The following is a 25473-nucleotide window of genomic DNA, read 5'->3' on the forward strand; positions in this document are numbered from 1 at the left end:
TGCACATTCAAACACAACTGTGTAGAATAATATAACCTAGAAATTCTTAGGAAAACGCCGTGTCCATGTTATTTGGGACAAACTGCATATACTAAGATTAAGGTTAACCAACAGAGATGCTCAGATCTATTAATCCGTGGTTTTTGGTCGAATCCTCACTCTTTTGTGTATTTAAAAATTAATGTTATTGGAAGAGTCATACTGTTAAATACTGAAATAAGATTATCTCAAGATAAAGAATTTAATTTTAATCCATTATCAATGTAATTTACAGAATGGTTCAATCCCATCTGTTTTTTGGATGATCATTTACACAATCAATTTAAAAGGTGATTATTTTTGCTGACGTAATATTAAATAATTGAATGTAAACAGTGCATTAAAATTAGATTCTAAAATAAATACCTATAATTTCCCAAAAACAAAACAAAAAACAATAAAAGCTTACACGAGATTAACAACTCTTGGACATGGTTGTCCGTGGGTCACTTCATGGTTGCGTGTATTTGCAAGTTCTTGTTACCTGTTTCCTTTGCCAACAATCAACATGCAAAGAAGCTTACGCAATAATTTGTTGCCATGATTGTTCATAGCTAGAGTTATATCACATCACAAACGAACATGACGTTCCCAACCAAAGATGTTGATATTTAATCAGAAAGCTAGCTAAATTATCACTGGTGACTAAACAACATTAATTTGACCCCACTCCACTAATATGTTTATGCTGAAAGGGGGAAAAAAAATCTGAATGATGTTAGGATCCAATCCAAAACATATACTTCTAAAGAATAATCAGCTCTCGCATCCAGGTATCTTTGGTTCCAAAGATTAGATAAACTTGAATAGTAAAACAAAACTTGCAAAATCATAACTTATAAAATCATGAACTCGACTAGGAACCTAACTTTGTAAACACTAAACGACTTTACAAGTTAAAATGAGAGTTTAATAAACTTGTCCCCAGTGCGTTTTAACCAATCCTCCCATCGTCTTAAACGTGGCAATTGAGAACTAACAAAAAGAGCAGCACAATCTACCGCATCAGTAAAAAGTGCATGCATCGTTCAATAGAAGGATCACATAACATGTACATACAACATCTATATCAATTCACCAATATCTTAATTTAGTGAAATATCCTTGCCTTTGTTTTCTTCTTGAAGTGATAGCTTTATAATGAATTGAAGGCTTTATATTATATCATGCAGCTACTTAAACTACTGAACCATAAGTCCTAACTAAAACTTAAGCCATCTCTTCTCTTTTTCTTTGCTAACAACTGCATTCGATGCAGAGGCATGCGTGGCTTCAGCTTCGGCTAATGCCTTGCGTGTCTCTGCTAATTTTCTCATAGCAGCCTCATAAACAGCCTTCTCTTTTCTGTTGATATTCACTATTGCTTCCAGCTTCTCAACCCTCAACTTCAAATCCTTCACCTCATCCTCATACGCAATCAACGTTCGCCTATCCACCTTTTTACCTTCTGCGGAATCTTTGCTCTGCTTTTTCCCTGATCCACCATTTAAAGCTTGGCCGTGCACTGCCAGTTGATTATTTATTAGTGTAAAGACGTCTACATTCGATTCGTCGTCTTCTTTTGCTGCTCGAATTGCTTCCATTAATTTCTTATCGCGCTTTCTTTTACCACCACGGCTCCGTTTCTTGCTTTGTTTCTCTGTATCCTCTTCTCCTTTTTGAGACTCAAGTGCATGATCTAACGATTGCTTTGCCGGTAGGACTTTCACTGTTATGGGATCTAGCATCCCCTGACCAGTTATGCCTAAACCCATTCCTTCTCGGTAACCCATATTAGCCATCATTTTCGATGCTACGCCTCTAGTGTGGTTCTCCCACTTGGCAAATATAGCAGTTTCGGTCTGAACACCCCTTTGTAGGTTGGTGCTCTCAAGAAATCCTAAACCTTGTGATTCCTCTTCCTCATAGTCACTAGAGTCGGAGTTTTCTAAGCTGGAATCACTCTCTGTGTCACTCACTTCCGCATACTCAGACAATACCATTTCTTCAGCCCCAAGCTTTGCTGAACTTCCATCATCTCGGAAAACAACTTGTCCAGCTCCGACATCCTCGTCCCAAGACTCGAGCTCAGCTCGCTTCCAAATGCCCGCATGAGCATTTGAGACTGCCCATATACTCGACCCCACCAAGGATGGCTTCCATATTGTTGGGACATATTTCTTCAGTGAGGACAATTGAACATCAACTCCTGCAAACACAGATAGCGTGGGCTGTGATATGCTGAACAGATATATGAGCACTATGACCCCAAATACAAAAGAAAATGATATTAAGCAACCACAACATAAAAAATATAAATACATAAAAGGAAAAAAAAAAAAAAAAAAAAAGGGAAACCCAGAAAACATATTATATAAAAATAGCCTCACAGCCTCATCCTGGAAGAAGGCAGACGAACAATAAAAAGTTGGGTTTAGAAGGAAGGTGTGGAGGGTCTAGCCTAGGGATTATAAGGTTTCAAGCCCTTCATTTCCTGAACTACAAAAATTAAGAGATAACTGAATAAGATTAACAGCACTAAGCCAATGATTTCTTTTCCCTGCTTTTTTGGCAGCTTCCTTATTATTTTCTTGTGTATGCTAATTCTTAAAGCATCCAGTAAAAAACTCCATATATGGAATTCATTCAACAAATGAAGCTCGAAAGAACTCTTAAGATGCCATAAACATCAAATCATAAAGGAATTGCCAAGCACCAGCCCAGAATAAATCTAATGAAATTTATTCATAGAATAACTAAACATATTTCAAGATGTTATCCAAATAGTATATCTTAATGGAAATACATAATGAATAAACAGTTAAAAGCTAAAAAAGATTTTCCCTTTATACGCTGATTGCTGAAGTTCCAGTGATTAATGTTGGATCACCATGCTATTCACATAGTAGTGAAGAATATCTTTGATGAAATGCCCATCAGATATCCAAACTCACAGAAAATATAATGGGAGTTAATTGCAAAGATAGAGACCCTTTTGATTTCAACTCTATCCAATTTTCTTCAATGTGCTTAATAATGGCAGCTTACCATGTGACAGGCGACAGTTAGTACCAAATCGACATCGTTGTTGTAAAAAGAACTTGCAGATCTGCACTTGGGTGTTCTAGTATTAGTAAATGACATGGAAAGCAACCTTGACTTTATTGAATACTCTGAACCCAAATTTTGAGGACAATGCAAGAAAAAATTCAAATAAGTAACAATTGCACATTACTTCACATATAAGCATACATTATGCATTATTAGAGAAGTCCTTTTACACAAGGCATTAATTGCCATTGAGTAAGAGATGTCAAATGGACCAGCTGACCCATTTATTGCTGCAAGTTAAATGTGTGAGCCAACCCTGTGGTAGGCATTAACTAGCCAAGGAAACAATCTAACCTACAAACCACCTATTTCATTGGCTGTTGGTTTCGAAAGACACTGTAGTTGTTTATGGACCATGAAAGCTCCAAGCCTAGAAACAGCTCCCCACTTGTGGGATAAGACTGTATACATGTACCTGCTCAGATCTCTTGCACTATGCTGCCCTTGTTCAATATACAATGGTGATATATATAATATCATTAATATTAATTATTAATATCTAATAATATGTCAAAATATCACTTTCAATACATGTTGTTTGGTCAATTAAATGATATCATCAGAAATCTTTTATCTCAGAGTTCCATACACATAAAACTTTGATAGCTGGAAACAACACAAGACACGAACTGGAAATTGAGTCACAAGATGTGCAAATGATTTTACTCAAAATCTCAAACCCTCAAAGTTTGATACTACTACTATCATATATATATAAACTATAGAATTTGAAGTCCGTCCAATGTTCGCTCAAAAAGCCCTAAACCTTCACTCTGTACCCACCCCCTCCCAAGCCTGAGTTGCCTAATTACCTAATTTATTGATGAAATTTGATCCAAATTTTCGCATGTCAATTCTGTAAGAACTTGCATAATTTATGAGCACTGTTGTTATCAGAAATCCTTTGTTTTCATATATTAGTTGTGGTAACCAAAATAATATATGTTGTCACCAAAATAATTGAAATAGGTAACCAATCTTGAGGACGTACCAGCATGTTCTCAGATGTAGGAGTAAGGAATGAAAGTTTCGCTGCTGACTTATCCAACTGTACCACTTGACCATTGTACCATCTCCCATCTTTGTGACGGAATCTGCATTTAGATCCAACAGAATAACAACTTTCCTCCAGTGGCTCTGGTTCATCTGTGGGGTCAAGAGCCTCTACTTTCTCTTCTTCAGCAAAAAGATTAGTGCTGTGCAACACCAAATCTGCTTCCTGTAATAATCTTGCCCGTTTTAGGTGAAGAAGTCCTTCCTCTGCATCCTTAATTGCCTGAACAAGCTCCCCATGAACCTGAGAGCATAAGTAAATAAATAAGATAATTAGCCTCAAGAAACTTTAGAGCTCAGATTGGTTATCATAATTCTCTGGACACTATCTCAGAACAATGATCCACTGCCAACAATCGATATTTCATTATTATTTTTATCATAATATTTTTTCAATTTGCTAATGAAGCTCAACATATTCAAAGTAAATTATGAAATTTAAATGACTTGCCCACATACATGATCTATGGTTGGATTTAATGGAATAACTTGAGCATTTTACCCAACTCCACCTAGGTTGAAAAATTTTGGTTATTATTTTCGTCAATTGGTTAAACCAAGAGGTTTTACACTTAACATGCTCAAAACACTAATCATCTTGCTGCTAAGAGTCCAAAAGACCAATAGCTAATTATTGTCTTTTAGCATCACAAACAGGAGCTCATCCTTTTTGCATTGTCCTATGGCAAGATCTCTGTGAATTTCACTTTCTGTATCTTTGAGAAATTGTGGGTTATATTATCTCCTCATAAGTTCAGAGGTTTTGGCTCACATAAAACAGTGAAGTACTATGGCAATCTGCAATCTTTTCAGTGCTCAATGCATATCTTAGAGTGGAATTTCAGAATTTTACTTTACTCCTTTTCAAATATTGATTTGATTTGGGACAGGATTATTTTTTTTTTAGCTCCACTTTGGTGCACAGAACATGAGATGTTTAACAGGGTTTCTTTAGCTGACATTGAAAGGGATTGGCATGCTTCATTACATAGCTAAGCCTATGTCTTACTTATACCTTACATAGTGTGGATGGCTTATCCTCTTCTGTACACGCTCTTCCATTCTAATAAAATCTCTATATAAAATAATTACAACTACTTAGATGATTGAGGCCTTCATGTTTTGGATGCATATTTAGATTCACTTTCGGAACTCCAAAACCTTTGTTTAGAGCTTTCAAAAGGGAAATCCAAACATGCTAGTACTCATCAACAAGGCACTAAAATATGCCTACCCAATACCAGAAATGCATCCACATCATTGAAAGGTCTGGAGAGTGCCTCATCCAATAACAAGGCCGGCCCTTTATCAGTTCTAACGACTTACAACTACACTATTCAAATTGTTAAGTCTAAACACTACGAACAAATGAACAATTAGAAGACATTATGCAACAAAGCATTCAATTCAGCAGCACTGACAACCATGGAACACTCAACTACAAATACTTGTTTAGTCGTTTATATTGCCAAAGAACAGCCAATAACTAGGTGAACTCCCCATTCTAAACCATTACAAGTTTGAAAGCACAACTTCTGTCTACAGAAGCAAAAAAGGAAACTAGTCCCCGATAATCACAGAGAAAAATGAAATGGAATGCATTCCGAAGCTCTCTGTAGTCTAACTTCAATCCAATCAAATCAGCACGATTCTCCAGAAAACACGAATCTTCGGGACACCAAGAGATTCAAAACTAACACATTAAATATACATTATAACAAGGAATTGAAATGGTACACTTGCCAATCTTCAGTATTTCTGTTTCTTAGAACAGAGACCATTATTAAACCTCGAACATCTAGAAACTAATTAAAGCAAAAAAGGATCCGAAATTTTAGGTCACATTTCATTCCCAAATCGTGAAAGAATATTAAGAATCCAACAAGAAAAGATGCGGAAAGTTGAAGGTGATTACCGCGAGAAGCTCGGTGTTGGATGGATCAGCGAGAAGAGCGTCGTCGATAGCAGAGAGAGAATCCCTTTGCTCTTGCAATTGATGCTCAAGTTGTTTCTCTAGAACCTTCTCTTCTTCGCTACCCATTGCCAATGCACAACAAACACAAAGGCCTTACTCTCTGCTTCAATTTTTTTTAACCCAACGATTTGGCTGAAAGACTTTTTGTGTTTCTTATCTATTTTCTCTGTTTTCTTCGTTCTATATATTTGATCGCACTAGTAAAATATGGAAAAAATAGGTAGATAATAAAAATATTAAATAATATGAACAATGAATAAATTATATATTTATTTTATTAGGTATATGGACGGTTATTCTAATATTAAGATTTAGATAGATAATTTAAAGGTATAGTGTATTTTTATTTGATTGGTGATTGTTGATGTTATTCAAAAAAATCATTAATTACCTAATATTATAGTAAAATATTCATGTTAATCTACGATTTTACATTAGCTTTAAAAATAAGAATTAAGAACCGACAATCAATTATGCTAATGTATCATTAGATTATTGGTTTAACTAATAAGTTAAATTAGTTAGCTCAATTATAATTAAATAATTATATAAAATTTAATTTAATTTTTTTTATAATAAATGTTTTTTTATTTTATTTTATATTAAATTAATTATTTTAAATTTTAATAACTTATTAATTACTTTATTTTTATTATATGTATAAGTATTTATAGAAAAAAATAAAAATTATAATCATAAAAATAAAAAAATATATTATAATTGATATTTTTTTAAATTTGTAAATATAATTTAATTTTATTATATAATATATTTAATAAAAAATATTATGTATAGTTAATAGTAATTTTGTCTAATTTAATTAAATTTTATTAAATTTGACCAGCTAAATTATTTAACTAATTAGTTTAATTGATGATCTAACCTGAATTAATAATCGAATGTTTATTCGATCTATCAGATTAAATCGAATTTAAAATTATGCTTATAGAAACTTTATTTTTTGTAATAATTTTTTTTTATTAAAGATAGGGAGACTCAAATCCATGATTTCTTAAGTGAATATAAGAAAATTATGTCATTTGAACTATAACTTATTGACTTTATTTTTTGTAATTTATTTACAATTAATAATAGTTTTTATATAAAAAAATTAATTTATTTAAAATTAACAGTAGTTCTTTTATACAAAGATATGGATAAAAAATTAATTAATTAAAAAATATTAATTATAAAAAAAATAAAATAGACAAAAATATATATAAAAATTTATACAATAAATAAAATAATATAAAGATTATTTAATGAGTCAAGTATATATATAAATTTTATATTCCCACGATCACATTTCACATTCCTACAATGAGAGGTGTCTCCATTAATAGAACTGTATTCGTGTAATGATTTTTTTTTTCTATCCTAATATTATTTAATAAATGATGAGACTATTTTTTATTAGTTGGATATTTAATTCTAAAATTAATTTTTAAATAAAAGAATTTAACATCTATTCTTTCTATTTTAGTTAAGAAAAATATTAGAAATTATTAAAATTTATTATTTTTTGTTATTATTTAATTATTAATTTAATTTTTTAGTCTAACCTTTCTAGTTTAACAATTTAACATATTTTATTCTATATTTTTAAATATTAATAATTAATTAATTGTCAAAAAATATAAATTTTAATTTTTTTTTTATTTTTTTTAGTTAAACAATTTTATATTAATAGAGTTTAAAATAAATTTAATTAACTAATAAAGTTAGAGACAAAACAAATTTACTATTTATAATTTTAAAGATCAACATGATATTTTTAAAAGTCAATAATTGTTTCAACAAGCGCTAGCAATTTGAAGAGAATAAAAAATTGAATTTTTTTATTTAAATTATTCAAATATAATATTTATAGAAATATATAATCTGTAGCGTATTTATCCATTTGTATACCCGAACATGCATAAATTAGGTACATTGTACCCGAAATATAACCATAAATAATTTTTGGGCACTATATTCGAGATACAACCATAAACAATATGAAAGCACTATATTTGAAATACATGTTTAAATAAATAGGAGTCTTTACATTTTAGGTACATAACAAAAAATGTGAGTAAAATCCAACTCGATCCTTGTCCATTTTCGCAAAGAGCAAAGCGTTCTTTGTCCAAAAAATAGACACTTCCGCTGTCAACATTTTCATTTTAGGACAATACGACCTCTATGTTAAAAACTTCGTTAAATAGTATTTGTGAGGGGTTTTAAACTCTCACAAACTATTAATAAGTTTATTTTTGAAAAATTCCTTCACCAGTAGTGGTGGTTAAGTGGAAAAAGACCATTGTTGAAAATGATGTCGCAGGAAAAAAGTAATTGCAGTATGAAAACCTTTTAAAGGGAAAAAATAGCATTGAACAAGAATGAAATAAGATAACATTAATGTTGATGATATTTGTATTGGTGATGATGACAGTAGAGGAGATAACAATGATGATAAAGTGTGGTTACACAATAGAAATAGTAGAAGTAGAAGTGATAATGATGAGGATGAAGAAGGTGGTGGTAAGAGTGGTCATAGTTAGTTATATTGTTGAAAAGAATTTTGTAAGGGTTTAAAACCCTTACAAATTACAAATAAAACTCCCACAAAACTAATTTTTGTTATTATTTAACGGATTTTTTTAACAAAGGGGTCGTATTGCCCTAAAATGAAAAGGTTGAGGGTCGAAGTGTCTTTTATTTTTTGGACAAGGAGCACCTTATCCTTCGTGAAAATGAACAAGGTCTGGGTTGGATCTTTACTCCAAAAAATGCCTATATAAGTAACTTCTTGGCTCAACCATTCATTACGCTACATCTATCTTAATTCTATCTATTCTTCCTCTCCTTGTTCCTCAAAAAAATTGCTAGTAATCATGTTTTTGTGGTAGTACTAGTTTATCCCAATGTGATTATTAGAAACGGTGATAAGGAAGTAATATTTGAGTGTAATTCACCTGTGATGTTGCGCATTTTCTATGTTGATTCTCTAGATGCGCTTAAGAATGTCATCTTGAGCAACATGGAGACAATCAGTTCGAAGGAAGTTGGTCGAGTAGCATATAGATTCCTATCAGTACTGCCTAGATGAGGTTTTACTAATCAGACATTTTGGGTTGAAGTTGATAAGCACATTAGCATAATATTTGATGTGCATGGTAGACTAATGCTGCAACATGTAATGGAATTGTATGCTGAGGTTCGTGGCGTGTTTGGTAGTTTTAGGTCGTCTTCTTCAATATCTCATGCAGCCCCCGTCCCACGCAAGGCTGATTCACTTCGCCGATCTGCGGGATAGTGTTGACGTAGAGTTGAGCGAGTCTGATTCAGATCATGTTGTCGATATCGGGTCGTAACAATGAGAGTGAGTCGCCTGGGGAGTATGTGCTGGATACTCCAGTCGGTAGAGGTATTCGGTTTCTTCTTCTTTCCTTGTTGCCCGTTCTACAATTATTAGAAGTTCTAAACCATTATCACACTCTTGATTTGGATGTGAACAATGGATCATGTTGCTATGCTCCTGAGGAGGGACCTGGCATGAAATCCCTAGCAATATCCGCCTCATGCCCAGCAAAAAATATGGGTGATGAGACATCTTGTTGGATAGTAACTGGAGGGCCCTCTAGGATATCCTCCTGGCGTGTATATTTTGCCTCCTCATCTGACAAATACATATACTGCTGTACTAGCACCTCTCCATGAGCAGGCCTTTCGGGCTTGCTTATGGATATCATCTCTAACGTGTCTTTTAGCCCGTCGCCTACGATCTAAAGCATCCGGTGGAAGGTCTAACACATTCCGCAGACCAGGGGCCACGGGGGGAATGTCCATCGGTGGGCCACATCCTTCGAATCAGCCAATACCTCATCCTCAGAAAGAAAATGAACAGTAACGCTCCCTACCACCACAACAAGTAGTCCCATGTGGGTCGAAGATCTGGGTCACCCTTAATGGTGACCATATATGCTAGTGGCTACGGTCCCTCCACATATCATGCCAAGCACGGTGTCACTCAGGCCACCATACATCGTCACCCCGAGTCATCCTAAACAAGAACTCATCCACATTGATCGGATCTTCTGGCCAATTCTGTTGACCACAGAGCTATCTCTTTATCATATTCAAATGATGAAACTCTACAAAGTGAAAGCACACTAACGGCACCACAAATCTTCATGTACAAGTCTTTCCAGTGCTCCTAATCCAGTTAGGTGTCATCTGTTATAGCTATCGATCATCGTACATTGTCCACCGGAACTGAAAACATGCATTATACTCTATTTAACACTAGAAGAGTAATTTGTGTATAACATAAGAAGATTCCAGACGTCGTACCTCGTTAAACTTGAGCGAATCCAGCCTACGTCGTAATCTAAGACCTCTGTCATGATGGTGGTCCCAAGTTTGTTGTCTAAGTCCCGCCAACCTAATAATTGAGAAATTATAGTTAGTTTTTAATATTGCACATTTTTATTATTATGGCAAAAATATTAAATAATTACCTCAAAGCAAGAGAAAATTCGAGAATTGTATCCGGCAGGATAGAAATTTGGGAACTTGTGGTAGATCCACGACATGACTAATAGTACGCACCAAGTAATGTCCGTTGTATCATCTGGCATACTGGTAGAGGTAGCTGGAGTAGTTCCTGGTGGAATGTGGGCCACCCTATTCCTGAGCCAAGTCATCTTTAGTCTGAAATTCTACTTCTTGTCTTCATATTGGGTGGAGACTTATCACCGAGCAAATTCTCAACCTACTGTCATGTGGGCTGCCCAGGGAACTGCTAGAAATCTCTATTGCAATCGCCTACCGGGTTACCATCTGTGCACAATCCAAGATGGTATGCCACATTTTGGAGTGTGATAGTGACCTCGCTCCATGGAAGGTGGAAAGTACAGGTCTCTGGTCTCTACCACTCAACAAATATAGAAAGTAAGGTATTATCGAAGATAAAATTTTTTTATTGCAATTTGCAAGTCCGAGTCCAATCTCCCTGATATAAGGTAGTAGCACGTCAGGCGACGGGAGCCCAAAGTCATACGATGTGCCAAGGACGATCGAGGTCACTGTACAACTATCATTCATTAATCTTTTGAAATTTAATGCCTATTGTGTTTAATATTACTTTACAATAAAATAATTACGAATATAACTTAATTAAATTTAAGCATGACTCATTAAATAATTTAATGCATATGAGAATATATTATTTAATTAAAAATAACAAATAAAAAGTTATAATTATTTTATAATAAACTAACATGATAGATATAAATTATTTCATATATACTTAATTAAATTCTAATGTTATGCTCTTTCAACAAATTTCATCTAAGTAAAAACTAAACATCTTATTAACATATAAGGTGATATCAACTAAAAATAAATAAATCAAAGGGCATTGCTACTATGTAGATGAAAGATCCTTTCTACATGTATAGAGACTATGTGTCTTGTATAAAAATAGGATACTTGTACAACATAAAAATGTGTGTTGAGGCAACAACTTTATGAGAATACGAAAAAGTTGTGGTTTCAAAAATAGTAGGCCCATGTATTTTTTAATCAAGCTATAATAAAACCTGTAAAAATTGCTAATGACTAGAATTAAAAAATAAATTTTTATGCAAAGTTATTTAAGCGTATACATATGTGGTAAGACCACTTTTAAATACGCAAATCAGAGTATCGTAAAATTTTAATAAATTTATAAAAAATAATTATTTCATATTCATAATTAACCATATCATTACAATAACTCAACAGTAATATTTTTAATTCATCTGATTTAAATTGTTATTATAAATAATAATATTGTAAAATAAGACATAATTATTTACCAATATTTTAAAAATTATATCGTTATTTATTTTAGTTTGCAGATTAAGATCGAGGAAGGTCAGCGGCTTAAAGACTTGACTTGGTCAGCTCGGTAGCTAGTCTAGTAAAATAGTCTTTCTTCTCTTCCCTTAACTTGATAGGGGTTGCTCCTTCTTCCATTAGCCCTAAAGATGCCCAAGGGTAGAAGAAGGATAGATTTTACTAATTATGTCCATTCTTTGTTGCTGCTTATCCCTTTTAGTTTTAGGAAGTAATGGTGCCATCTCCCGCTAGACCAAGGGAGTGGGAGGTTTACTAGTTCATTCATAGCTCTTAGAGTCACAACAAATTAAAATTTGTAATTGGAATATGGAAAAATCCTAACACAAAAAGTCATGAATTAAAAGTATATTAAATTTTTATTTATTTTTATTTAACATTTATACAAATCAAAATTATTGTCGATACGAAATCTGATCACTTAAAATTATAAATTGTGAGACAATAACAAATTAAATAATAACTTTGATTATAGTTTATATTTTCATATTTTGTGTTCACTAATAATGTTATATTGATTATTTCAAAAAAAATAAACAATAATAACAAAAAATAATTAAAAAACAAGTCAATAATTTAAATCTAAATACCAAAAGTTCATAACATTTTGCTCTCTATGATATTAATTCTCTTTAGTTGTTGCTCGTTTTTTATTTTATATCTCCACGTTAAGACTCCTTAATTTTATTCTTTAATTTTTTTTATTTAATTAAATATTTATTTTTATGTTTTTATATTTTTAATTTTATTCAATTATTTTGTATTTTATTTTGTTATCATATTATTGTGTATATTTTTTGTTACATACTTAATAGTTATTGAATAATAAGATTCATCGATAATTTAAATATTAACTAACAACAAATAACAATTGAAATGAAAAGTTAAACCTAAATATATAGATATTTATTGGTGTTTCTTCTTTTGAAATTAGCTCTAGTTTTGCTGGTAATAACGACATCAACTGAAAAAATAAATATTTTAGTCATGAATATTATAAGGAGTCGAATTCGTAATCTTATGAGACTAGAATTTTTAAATAGTTATTTAGTAACATATATAAAACAAAAAAAATATTTAATTGTATTTTAATTTTACAATAAAATCTAAATTATATGTTACTGTTTAAATGATTTATACAAATATTTTAGTTTATTAGTTAAAATAAATCTTATTATATTTAAGATTCTGGTTTATTTTGGTATATTTAATTTTAGTTTATTTAATTTTAACTAATAATACAGTAACATATAATAATTTAAACAGTAACATATAATTTAGATTTTATTGTAAAATTAAAATACAATTAAAATTTTTTTGTTTTATATATGTCACTAAATAACATTTAAAAATTTTAGTCTCATAAGATTACGAATTCGACTCCTTATAATATTCATGACTGAAATTTTTTTTTCAGTTGATGTCATTATTACCAGTAAAATTAGAGCTAATTTCAAAAGAAGAAACACCAATAAATATTCATGTATTTAGGTTTAACTTTTCATTTCAACTATTATTTGTTATTAGCTAATATTACTATATTTTAAGATTTAAATTACCAATGAAATTTATTATTCAATAACTATTAAGTATGTAACAAAAAATATACACAATAATATGACAACACAATAAAATACAAAATAATTGAATAAATATAAAAATATAAAAATAAATATTTAATTAAATTAAAAGAAATTAAAGAATGAAATTAAGGAGTTTTAGCCTGGAAATACAAAATAAAAAACGAGCAACAACTAAAGAGAATTAACATCATAGAGAGCAAAATGTTATGATGCTTTTGGTATTTAGATTTAAATTATTGACTTATTTTTTAATTATTTTTTGTTATTATTGTTTAATTTTTTTTGAAATAATCAATATAACATTATTAACGAACACAAAATATGAAAATATAAACTATAATCGGAGTTATTATTTAATTTGTTATTGTCTCACAATTTATAATTTTAAATGATCTGATCTCATATTGACAATAATTTTGATTTGCATAAATGCTAGATAAAAATAAATAAAAAGTTAATATACTTTTAATTCATGACATTTTGTGTTAGGTTTTTCCATATCCCAATTACAAATTTTAATTTGTTGTGAAAACTAAAATAAATAACGATATAATTTTTAAAATATTGGTAAATAATTATGTCTTATTTTACAATATTATTATTTGTAATAATTTAAATCGGATGAACTAAAAATAATATTGTTGAGTTATTGTAATGGTATGATTAATTATGAATATGAAATAATTAGTTTCTATAAATTTTTTGAAATTTTACAATACTATGATTTACGTATTTAAAAGTGGTCTTATCACAGATATATACGCTTAAATAACTTTGGATAAAAACTCATTTTTTAATTCTAGTTATTAGCAATTTTCATAGGTTTCATTATAAATTGATTAAAAAAATACATTGGGGCCTACTATTTCTGAAACTACAGCTTTTTCATATTCTCATAAAGCTGTTGCCTCAACACACATTTTTATATTATACAAGTGTCTTATTTTCATACAAGACACGTGATTTCTATACATGTAGAAATGATCTTTCATCTACACAGTAGCAATGTCCTAAATCAAAATATATTAACTATTTACAACAACAACAATAACAACAAAGCCTTGTCCCACTAGGTGGGGTCGATTACATAGATCAAACGACGTCATTGAGTTCTATCATATATCATGTCTACAGAGAGACTGTTTACATATAGATCTCGTTTGACCACCTCATAGATGGTCTTCCTAGGTCTTCCTCTGCCTCTCACTTCTTGTTCATCTTCCATCTCATCCACCCTCCTGACTGAGTGCTCTGTCGGTCTTCTTCTCACATGTCCAAACCATCTCAAACACAATTCTACCATCTTTTTCACAATAGGTGCTATTCCAACTCTCTCTCTTATATCGTTGTTCCTTATTCTATCTAATCGCGTATGACTACTTATCCATCTCAACATCTTCATCTCTGCCACACTTAACTTATGTTCGTGCTCCCCTTTGACCGCCCAACACTCTTTACCATAAAGCATAGCCGGTCTGATAGCAGTGCGATATAGAATTTACCTTTAAGTTTTAAAGGCACTTTTTTGTCACATATAAAATAAGACACACTCCGCCATTTTGACCAACCTGCTTAGATCGTATGATTTACATCCTGTTCAATCTCTCCATTATCCTGTATGATGCACCCAAAATACTTAAAATTTTTTAACTTTTTGTAGGATATTTTCTCCGATCTTTACCTTTGTATTAGGAATTTTTCTTCGGTAACCGAACTTACATTCCATAGATTCCGTCTTACTACGGCTTATGCGTTGACCATACACTTCTAGAGCTGCTCTCTATAAATCCAACTTTTTATTTAGGTCTTTCTTTAACTCTCCCATAAGTACGATATTATCGACAACAAGCATGCACCATGGCATAGGCTCTTGGATATGCTCTATGAATACTTCCAAGATTAATGTGAAAATGTATGGACTTAAGGATGATCCCTGGTGTAATCATATACCAATAGAAAATTCTTCTATCACACCACCTTGACCCTTCACACTAGTTCTAGTCCCATCATACATGTCTTTAATTACACAAATATATGCGATCTTTACTTTCTTCTTTTTCAAAATCTTTCATAAAACCTCCTTTGGCACCCTATCGTACACTTTTTCCAAATCAATAAACACAATATATAGATTCCTTTTATTACTACGATACCTCTCCATTGTCATTCTTAACAGGTATATCGTTTCAGTGGTTGATCTGCCTGACATAAAATTAAATTAGTTCTCTGTTAGTTGTGTCTTTTGTCTCAACCTCCGTTCTATCACCCTTTCCCATAATTTCATGGTATGACTCATGAGCTTGATCCCTCTATAGTTTTCGCAACTTTGTATATCCCTCTTATTCTTGTGGATAGGTACCAAGATGATCTTTCTCCACTCATCTGACATCTTCTTTTTTCTTAAAATCTCATTAAAAAACTTGGTTAACCAACTGATGCATTTCTCGCAAAGTCCCTTCCAAACTTCAATTGGAATATTTGGTCCTACTGCCCTGCCATTTTTCATCCGATTTAGAGCCTCTTTTACCTCAAAGTCTCGAATCCTTTGATATGTTGCATTCAGCCTATTAATATTTTCTGATTGGATATAACCCCCTCGTCTAGCTATGCATGCTTTTCAAACTATCCAAAACTCAAAAAAAAAAAAAAAAAGAATAAACACAAAGATCTTGGCTATGCGCTTTTTATAGCGTTTGAACCACGGACGGATTTATTCATAAGCCAATGGGAACAGTGGACAACTGTCCCAGTAAAATTTCAAAAAATAAAGAGTAGTTCTTAGTAAAATACCATAATTACCCTACTATATAATTAATTTTGCCCCCAACCTAAAGCCCCAAATCCCTAACTTTTCTTCTTCTTCCTTTTTTCCCAAATCCCTAACTACTCCAGCCTCCGCCCTCCAACCTCCAGACTCCAGAGTTACTGCTGCCAGCCCACCACTCCGCCAGTGTGGCAGTGTCACTAGCTCCCTGCCACAGTGCGATTGACGTCGCTGACTCGCTGCCCTGTTCAACATTTCTCCCGTGTGGCTCCGTCAGTCCGTCAGTTTCTCCTTATATCGCCGTGATTCTCTCGCGTGGCTCCGTCCTCCGTCGGTTTCTCCTTGCATCGCCGCCATGCCGCATCTGGTGGTTTTCAGGTTCTACCTTCTTCTGCGTTAGTGCTTCTGATTTGTGTGGTTTTGCCGCTGCGTACCTGCGTTCCTCTTCTGTGTTTCTTCCTTCAGCACTCGACAGTTCGACGTCTGGTTCTGCAGTTCTACCTTCTTCTTCAATAAACATCAATCTCTTTTGGATTTCTGGTTCTTCTTTTTTATTCTACAATCCTTTTCTTTGTTGCCGCTGGTGCCATATCGCTACTAAGTCATCCTCCTGGAATTCAATCTTAGACTCTTGCTAATGGAGTTATGATGTAATTATGTTCTGATGGTTTTCTAATATAGTTGGTTTCATTAATTTTATTAATTGATCAATTTTATATTTATAATTTTATACTGAACTTCTCAATTTGTATAAAAGACCATAGTTTTGGACTTGTAATAGGCATTCCTAGGGAAGGGGGAGTGCAGTCCTTAGTCAGCACAGCTAGCTATACTTTTTGGAAATAAAGCAATATGGATTTTGTGTTCTATTTTACTCTTGCTAGGGAATTAGGTAATTTAAAGTTGCTTTATTTCACAACACACCCTCAGTTTCATTATAGAGCTTATGCCATCAAGTGTTGTCTTAATGTGATGTTTCCGCTATTAGTTGATTTATTTCTGTTATTTTGTTGCACCTGATAGTAATCTTTGCATGAACTTTATAATGAATTTCATGATATTAATTATAAGATGCCACAGACTTTTGATTTTGAGGTTTCTGTATGTAACTTGTCCTACATACTTAAAGAGAGAGGGATGCTAAAGTCATAGTCTTCACTATTAAGGCTTTTCTTCTCATTTTGTATAGAATTGTGAATTAATTTTTTTAATTAATTAATTTAGGTTTATAATTTTATTCTATTAATAATGGAGAAATATTTTTAAAAAAATCTATCATTAGAGATTGGATCTCAAAATAATTCATCGACATCTTTTAACAAGAGGAGGTTTTTAGAATTTGAAGTAGAGAGTCTCATAGCAGATTCAAGACAACGACCAAAGATTTTAAGTTATCATCCAAATGACAGAGACACAGTTAGATGTGTATATTTACAAAAAGGTCCTTGTCAACCAAGGACTCATGATTTTTCGCAAACTGCTTGTGGTTCTTCTTTTCGAAGATTTAATCCTAATTGGTTTGATGATTATGGCAATTAGTTAGAGTATAGTATATCAAAAGATACTATTTTTTGTCTTTGTTGTTATCTTATGAAACCTGAGACTGAAAGTGGTGATGCTTTTGTAACCAATGGCTTTTCAAATTGGAAAAAAAAGGAGAGATTACAAACTCATGTTGGGATTCATGATAGTGCTCATAATCAAGCTTGGAGAAAATGTGAAGCACTTATGAAGTCAAAACAACACATTAGTGCTGCTATTGAAAAACAATTTGAGCAAGCTAAAAAGAATGATCAAATTCACTTGACAGCCACAATTGATTGTATTAGATTTCTTTTGCGACAAGGATTAACCTTTCGTGGTAATGATGAGACAGATGATTCTGTTAATTAAAGAAATTTTTTGGAACTTCTAAACTTTCTTGCGCAACATAATGAAGAGATTGATCGTGCTTTCAAAAATTCTTGTGGGAATCTTAAACTAAGAGCTCCCTCAATTCAAAAAGATATTGTAAGAGCTGCTGCAAGTGAAACGACAAAAGTTATTGTTAATGATCTTGGGGATGAATTGTTTGATGTTTTGGTTGATGAAACCCGCGACATTTCTATTAAGGAGCAAATGTCAGTTTGTTTAAGGTATGTGAATAAAGAAGGGCAAGTTAGGGAGCATTTTCTTGGTCTTATTCATGTTTCTAATACTAATGCTTTATCTCTAAAATTAGCATTGGAGTCATTATCAGAAACATATAATTTAAGTTTATCAAGAGTACGTGGCCAAAGATATGCTGGTGCAAGTAATATGCAAGGAGAATTTAATGGTTTGAAAACTTTGATATTGAAAGAAAATTCTTATACTTTCAATGTACATTGCTTTGCTCACTAACTTCAGTTAGCTCATGTAACGGTTGCAAAAAAACAAGTTGAAATTGCTTTGCTTTTTAATTTGTTAACCAATTTGTACAATGTTGTTGGAGCTTTGTGTAAACGAAGAAATATGCTTCGTGATAGTCAGATGACTAAGACAATTGAAACATTACAAAGTGGAGAAATTTCTAGTGAACATGGTTTGAATCAAGAAATAGCTTTGAAAAGAGCTAGAGATTAATTTCTTTGTTTCCTTCCGTGGTCAATGTTCTTGAATATGTTGAGAAAGATGGAAATAATTCAGAACAAAGAGCTGAAGCATATCATTTATTGAATGTCATTCAATCATTTGAATTCATTTTTAACTTGCACTTGATGAAAAATATCTTGGGAGTTACTAATGAATTATCTCAAGCGTTACAAAGGAATAATCAAGACATTGTAAATGCTATGGCATTGATTAAAGTGTCTAAGCAACGGTTGCAAACTATAAGAGATGATGGTTGGTCTCTTTTACTTGACGAAGTCTCATTATTTTTTGACAAACATAATATTACTGTTCCAAAAATGGATGATATATTTGTGTCACAAGGAAGATCAAGACGCAAAGCTCAAAAGATCTCAAATTTGCATCATTTTCAAGTTGAGATATTCTATCAAGTAGTTGATAGACAACTTTAAAAACTCAACAATCATTTTACAGAGGTGAATACTGAATTGATTCTTTGTATAGCTTGTCTGAATCCAAGACACTTATTTCTTGCGCTTGATAAGGAGAAGTTGAGTCAGTTAGCTCAATTCTATCCATTAGAAATTTTTACTCAACTTTTGGCACTTGATAGTCAACTTGAGAATTTCATATTAGATGTGCATTCTGATGATCAATTCTCAAACTTAAATGGGATTGGTGCTCTTTCTCAGAAATTGGTTGAGACTCGAAAAAATATTGTTTATCCATTAGTGTTTCTTCTTTTGAAGTTAGCTTTAGTTTTGCCTGTAGCAACTGCATCAGTTGAAAGAACTTTTTTTGCTATGAACATCATAAAGAGTCGGCTTCGCAACCGTATGGGAGATGAATTTTTAAATGATTGTTTAGTGACATACATAGAAAGAGAGACATTTGATTGTATTGACAATGAAAAAATTATTCAATCCTTTTAAAATATGAAACTAGAAGAATGAAATTTTAAATTATTTATTATTTAAATTATTATTTTATTATTTTAATTTGTTAGTTGAATAATTTAAAGAATAATCATATTTTATAATACTATATTATAATTATAAAAGTTATTATTATACTATATATTTTGTCCACTACTAATAAAATTTTCTAAATTTGTCGCTGGTTCGGATGCATCTCGAATACTGTGTCTACTTTTTCATTACAAGTGTATCTTGAATACAGTATTCGATTAGTGCATTTTGTGTGTGTCCTGACAGCATCTGGATTATGTTTCACCACGTTAATGTTGTTTCATATCCAAGATACTGTGTACTCGAGACGTGCGTTTAACTTGATTTAGGGCATTGTACTCGGGATATAAGGTGTTTTGCCTATATGTAAATTTATCTCAGATTATACATTTTCGTTAATATTATATTTAAATAATTTAAATAAAAAAATCCGTAAAAAATTAGCAGAAAAACCAAATATCTAAATCCGAGTTTCGAACCCGGAATTTTCCTTTTCCACTCCCTGTTAGTTATTAGCATGTGTTTTTATAGTTTACCAAATGCATTTTCTTGATATCCGTTGTGTTTCGTGTTCGTTGCTCAACCACTCCCGCATCCATCTTCTTAAAATGGCTGCTCCGGTAGTTGCGGAGGGCGCGGCCGTCTTGGCGTTCCGGTCGGTGATGCAGCGGGTCCGGCAAGCGGCTGATAGATCCGGCACCCTACCCGAATCAATCAGGGTCGTCGCCGTCTCCAAGACGAAGCCGGTTTCCATGATTCGGCAACTTTACGACGCAGGCCACCGCTGCTTCGGCGAGAACTATGTCCAAGAAATCGTCGACAAGGCTCCTCAGGTTCCTGAAATTTTTTTCATATTAAGATTCTCACCGTTGTTTTCTAGTCATTGAATTTTGTTTGAATAATGATTAGCTGCAAGATTAATTCACCATATCTTTTGTTAAAAAATAGTTTTGTTTGTACTTGACATTAATTTTTTCAGATGAAATCCTGGCAATTAATTTGTGTTAAATCAATTTCAAATGGCATTTTTGTTCTTGTTTTAGTTTAATTTATTCATAGATAGCGGAAATATAAGTTAAAATGTGTATTAATAGTATCAAATGTATATAATAATAACATAAGATGATAAATTGGCTACTCACATGAATGTCTTTATGCAAATTTCTTCGTGTTTAGATTATAGCTAAGATGTAGATATAATTTATGCTAAGTAGATTAGTTAAATATGTCAAATCATCTGATAGTTCTTAGCTATCTTCTCACAGAGACATTTTCAGGTAAGGAGTCACAAAACACATAAATCTATGATTATAGGTGGTGCACCAAACATTTTCCATGCACCCTATTATTTACAGTGGATATAGGCATACAAATATGGTGTAATAAAAATTAAACTGAGTTTATACTCTTGTTATTTTTTCCTCTTTTAGCCTAACATTAACAACTTGCCTCGCTCAATTCATGTAAAATACTTTGTGCCAAGTGACCCTACTCCTCTGTAAATCTCTTGGAATTTCCAAAATGGTGTGCAATTGTGTGTCAATTTGAGTTTCTAATCCTTTGTTTGTTGGGACGATGACACGTGCCTTGGCTTTTAATGCAGCTTCCACAAGACATTGAGTGGCATTTCATTGGGCATTTGCAAAGCAACAAAGTCAAAACGCTTTTGGGTATGCTTTGTTTCTTCAAATCAATGTTTCTTTTCTTTCTTCATTCTATTTGACTACTGTCAGAAAGTTAGCATTTAGATCAACATTCAGTTGGTTCAAATAGTTCGATACTCATTCTCCTTATAAAAAATCTCAGTGTCAAGTACTGTGAATATAAGAGACTAGAGAACTTGAACTTACGATTGGTTTATCTGCTTGGATCAGATTAGTGGGGTTGAGTATACTACAATAGAAATCATAGCAATTTGGTCTCAAAATTCTTCTCTAATTTAATTTTGTGTACATAATTTTTGAAATTGACTTAATCATGTATATGAGTTAATTCTGAATTTACAGACCACATGGGTCATTCTCAGTGATAAAAGTTAGAATCAAACCAGACTTAGTTTTTACCAGTTTTATAAATTTAAGATATGCACAATTATGTTAAGTGACAAAACTGAATGCGAGGAAGAATTTTATGAACTATTACTCATGTAGAATGCCCTTTACCGAGTTTCTTTAAAAAGATTCTCACTAGAAAGGTGGCCTTAGAAAGCTTCGTCTTTAATATAATATGGCATATCACTGCTGCTTGTTTTGCAAATATGCATAAATTGATTTTTTGAACCTATTTCATGGACTGAATTTTGAGTTCAGACCTCTGCTTCTGTACTTGTGATTGACTGCTCTCTTAGCATATAAAATTCTTGGAATGCTGATGCAAGTTAAACTTTGCAATGAGAGTCGCATACAAAGCTTTCTACAGCTCTAAGTTGGCTTTGGACTTGTTGAAAATATTGCTAGACTTTTGTTGTTTTCTTTGTTCCTTTCTTCCGTATCCTTAGACTAGGTCTTGCATGCTTTATGTCAGGTGGAGTTCCAAATCTGGCCATGTTTGAGGGTGTCGACAATCAGAAGGTAAAGACTTGTATAATCAATGTATGGTGTAGTTCTTAGAGGTATGAACTCATTGTTGTTTATTTTATTTTATGCTTGTAAACTTGAAGGAGTCGAGATAAGTTGATCTTCATGTGTGTTCAATTGATGAGGTCTATGCCTTCTGACTAACTCGTCAAATTTCAATTGTGAATTTTTCTAACTAACTAACTAACACAGATTGCCATTTGATAAATGTTTTGCATTTTCTTGTACCTTTGGTACTGGCAGGTGGCAAATAATCTTGACCGTATGGTTTCAACCCTTGGAAGAAATCCGCTGAAAGTCTTGGTGCAAGTAAATACAAGTGGAGAAGAATGTCAGTTTGGCTTAAACTAAATGAGTTTCTCAAAATTCTTGTTGTGCATAGTCTTAGTTTTTGCATCTCTGAAATTTTGTGAACTTGTCTGATTCCTGCTTCAGAGCCTTCTTTAACCCTGGGTTATTGGTACTGCATTTTAACTTTATTTATTCTTTTCTTATAATTTCACATTGGTGAAATTTCTTTAGTTTTCAACAGCTACTAGATTGGAGAATTTCTTTGGTTCCATTATTATTTGTTTTTTTCAAAATGCATCATATCCTTCTTGAAGTACTTTGTAGGGGACTTCTTGACAATAGTTCTCTTACTTTCTCTACATATAAATAAATAAATAAATAAATAAATTATGGTTCTCTTATTTCTTACGCGATAACATAATATCCTCTTGTCCATGTGATTTTATAATTTTGCAGCCAAATCTGGTATTGATCCTTCCAATTGTGTTGATCTTGCTAAACATGTAAAATCGAGTTGTCCGAACCTCGTGTTCTCCGGATTGATGACAATAGGGAGGCCTGACTACACCTCAACTCCAGAGAACTTTAAGGTGACAACTTCTATTCTACGCCGAGTGCAAACTTAAAATGGTTTAATTTTTTATTTACTGGATCGTTTCCATTTCGGAGTTATATTTCTCATTTCTTCTCTTCAAATAGTTTCATCGAAATTTGACCTGCGTTTTGTATTCATCAGCTTGATTGCTTTTGTGATACATTGTATAATTTCCAATTTATATTATTATTAAAAAGGCTTTCTCTTCTGTGAAAAATCAGACCCTATCCAATTGCAGAACTGAAGTTTGCAAGGCACTTGAGATGCCTGAGGAGCAATGTGAACTGTCAATGGGCATGTCCAGTGATTTTGAGTTAGCGGTATGATATAGCCAATAATTCTCTTTCTTTTTTTCCTTGATCCTGCTTAAATCATCAGCATTCTGGTCCTTTTATTTGATTCGACTTGACTAAGGTCATGGAGTGGGAAGGGGTCTCCCAAACAACTTTTTTTATCCATCCTTAAGGCGGTGTTTATTTACAAGCACAGGATACGGAGACATAGACGTAGAAACACAAAATTGTGTTTAACAGATGAAACATAGACAGAGACATCGTGTCCTAGGACACCACTGAATTAGTATAATTTAGGTTTTTTTTTCCATTCCTAAGAGGCTAAGACCCGAATCTGAGGCCTCCATTTAATGGAATAAGGCACTTACTATATTGGTTAATGGTGCTCTAAAATTATACAGCAGCAAACTACAAACTACTTTCTTTTAGCATTGCATGATTGCATCTGATTTCCTCACAATTATGAATGCTTTCTATATTTCAAGGGAAGCAATTGAAAACTATAATTAATTAATTAGAAATGGTTCTTTAATTCTTTCGCAGTAGTTAGAGATTGTTATGGTGAGACAGGCATATTTCTTATAATTAAATAGGATTGGTAGTGCAGCATTTTTAAAATATTTACCCAATAAAAGAAAATACTTACACATAGATAGATAAGTTAGTTGAGTTTTCTTTCATTGTTTTTGTCTTTTTGAACCAATTTTAGAGGTCATGATCAACTGATATTCATTTACTAAGAATTATTACTTGTATTAACTCCAGTTTGCATGCAATTTATTTATTTATTTTGGGTCAATCATGCAACTAATTTATGTGTTATATATACATTTATTGTCTTCTCAGATTGAAATGGGTAGTACAAATGTGAGAATTGGGTCCACAATATTTGGACCAAGGGATTATTCAAAGAAACAAGAATAGAGGATCTCTCTCTGTCTCTCTGGAACACAAATGCACATAGCTAAATTTTTATTGTATTGTACATTTACCTTTACAATTGATGTAATTACATTTGTAATTATTAGAACAATCTGCTTATAAAGAATAATGTCTAAAAATAAATGAGATGATCTCTAATTATACAAGTGCAACAGCTATCAACAACAAAAAACAACAACAAAATCTTGTTCTACTAGGTCTTGTTCTACTAGGTGACCGGCTACATGAATCAAGCAACACCATTAAGCTCTGTCATGTATCATGTCTATAGAGAAACCATTTACATTTAGATCTTGTTTTACCACCTCATGGATGGTCGTCTTAGATTTTTCTCTGTCTTTCACCCCTTGTCCATCTTCTATCTCATCCACCCTTCTGACGGGGTGTTTTGTCGGTATTCTTCTCACATGTCCAAACCACTTGAGACGCGATTTTACCATCTTTTTCACAATGGGTGCTACTCCAACCTTCTCACTTATATCTTCGTTCTTTATTTTATCCAATCGCGTATGACCACTCATCCATCTCAACTTCTTAATCTCTGCTACACTTAGCTTATGTTCGTGCTCTCATTTAGCCGCCCAATACTCTGTACCATAAAGCATAACCGGTCTTATAGCAGTGCGATAGAATTTACCTTTAAGTTTTAAAGACATTTTTTTTGTTACATATAAAACCAAATGCATCTGCCATTTTGACCAACCTGCTTGGATCCTATTATTTACATCCTATTCAATTTCTCCATTATCCTATATGTACACCCAAGATACTTAAAACTTTTAACTTTTCGTAAGATGTTTTTTTCAATGTTCACCTCTATATTAGGGTT

The 25473-nt window shown here is 32.4% G+C and overlaps 2 protein-coding genes across 2 annotated transcripts; one reads left to right on the plus strand and one right to left on the minus strand.

Annotated features, from left to right (window-relative positions):
• Positions 1-971: 971 nt before the first annotated feature.
• LOC112720235 (zinc finger CCCH domain-containing protein 18) lies at positions 972-6356 on the minus strand. Its single transcript, XM_025771097.3, has 4 exons — positions 6098-6356; positions 4121-4426; positions 3067-3127; positions 972-2227 (listed from the first exon to the last, which is right to left on the minus strand). The coding sequence occupies exons 1-4, from the start codon at positions 6221-6223 to the stop codon at positions 1242-1244; spliced, it is 1479 nt and encodes a 492-aa protein (XP_025626882.1). The 5' UTR covers positions 6224-6356; the 3' UTR covers positions 972-1241.
• Positions 6357-20258: 13902 nt separating this feature from the next.
• Positions 20259-24790, plus strand: LOC112720236 (uncharacterized). Its single transcript, XM_025771098.3, has 7 exons — positions 20259-20780; positions 21551-21617; positions 22471-22517; positions 22767-22854; positions 23271-23404; positions 23631-23729; positions 24549-24790. The coding sequence occupies exons 1-7, from the start codon at positions 20487-20489 to the stop codon at positions 24624-24626; spliced, it is 807 nt and encodes a 268-aa protein (XP_025626883.1). The 5' UTR covers positions 20259-20486; the 3' UTR covers positions 24627-24790.
• Positions 24791-25473: the final 683 nt, after the last annotated feature.

This window comes from Arachis hypogaea, chromosome 11 (genome assembly GCF_003086295.3).
Source record: "Arachis hypogaea cultivar Tifrunner chromosome 11, arahy.Tifrunner.gnm2.J5K5, whole genome shotgun sequence".
In the NCBI taxonomy this organism is placed as follows: Eukaryota; Viridiplantae; Streptophyta; class Magnoliopsida; order Fabales; family Fabaceae; genus Arachis; species Arachis hypogaea.

Coding starts and splice junctions, on each gene's coding strand:
- LOC112720235 (XM_025771097.3), bottom strand. CDS start 6,223: ATGGGTAGCGAAGAAGAGAAGGTTCTAGAGAAACAACTTGAGCATCAA. Junction 3,128..4,120: donor CTACATCTGAGAACATGCTG/GTACGTCCTCAA, acceptor ACCCAAGTGCAG/ATCTGCAAGTTCTTTTTACA. Junction 2,228..3,066: donor TAACTGTCGCCTGTCACATG/GTAAGCTGCCAT, acceptor CTGTGTTTGCAG/GAGTTGATGTTCAATTGTCC.
- LOC112720236 (XM_025771098.3), top strand. CDS start 20,487: ATGCATTTTCTTGATATCCGTTGTGTTTCGTGTTCGTTGCTCAACCAC. Junction 22,855..23,270: donor AAATACAAGTGGAGAAGAAT/GTCAGTTTGGCT, acceptor ATAATTTTGCAG/CCAAATCTGGTATTGATCCT. Junction 23,730..24,548: donor CCAGTGATTTTGAGTTAGCG/GTATGATATAGC, acceptor TTGTCTTCTCAG/ATTGAAATGGGTAGTACAAA.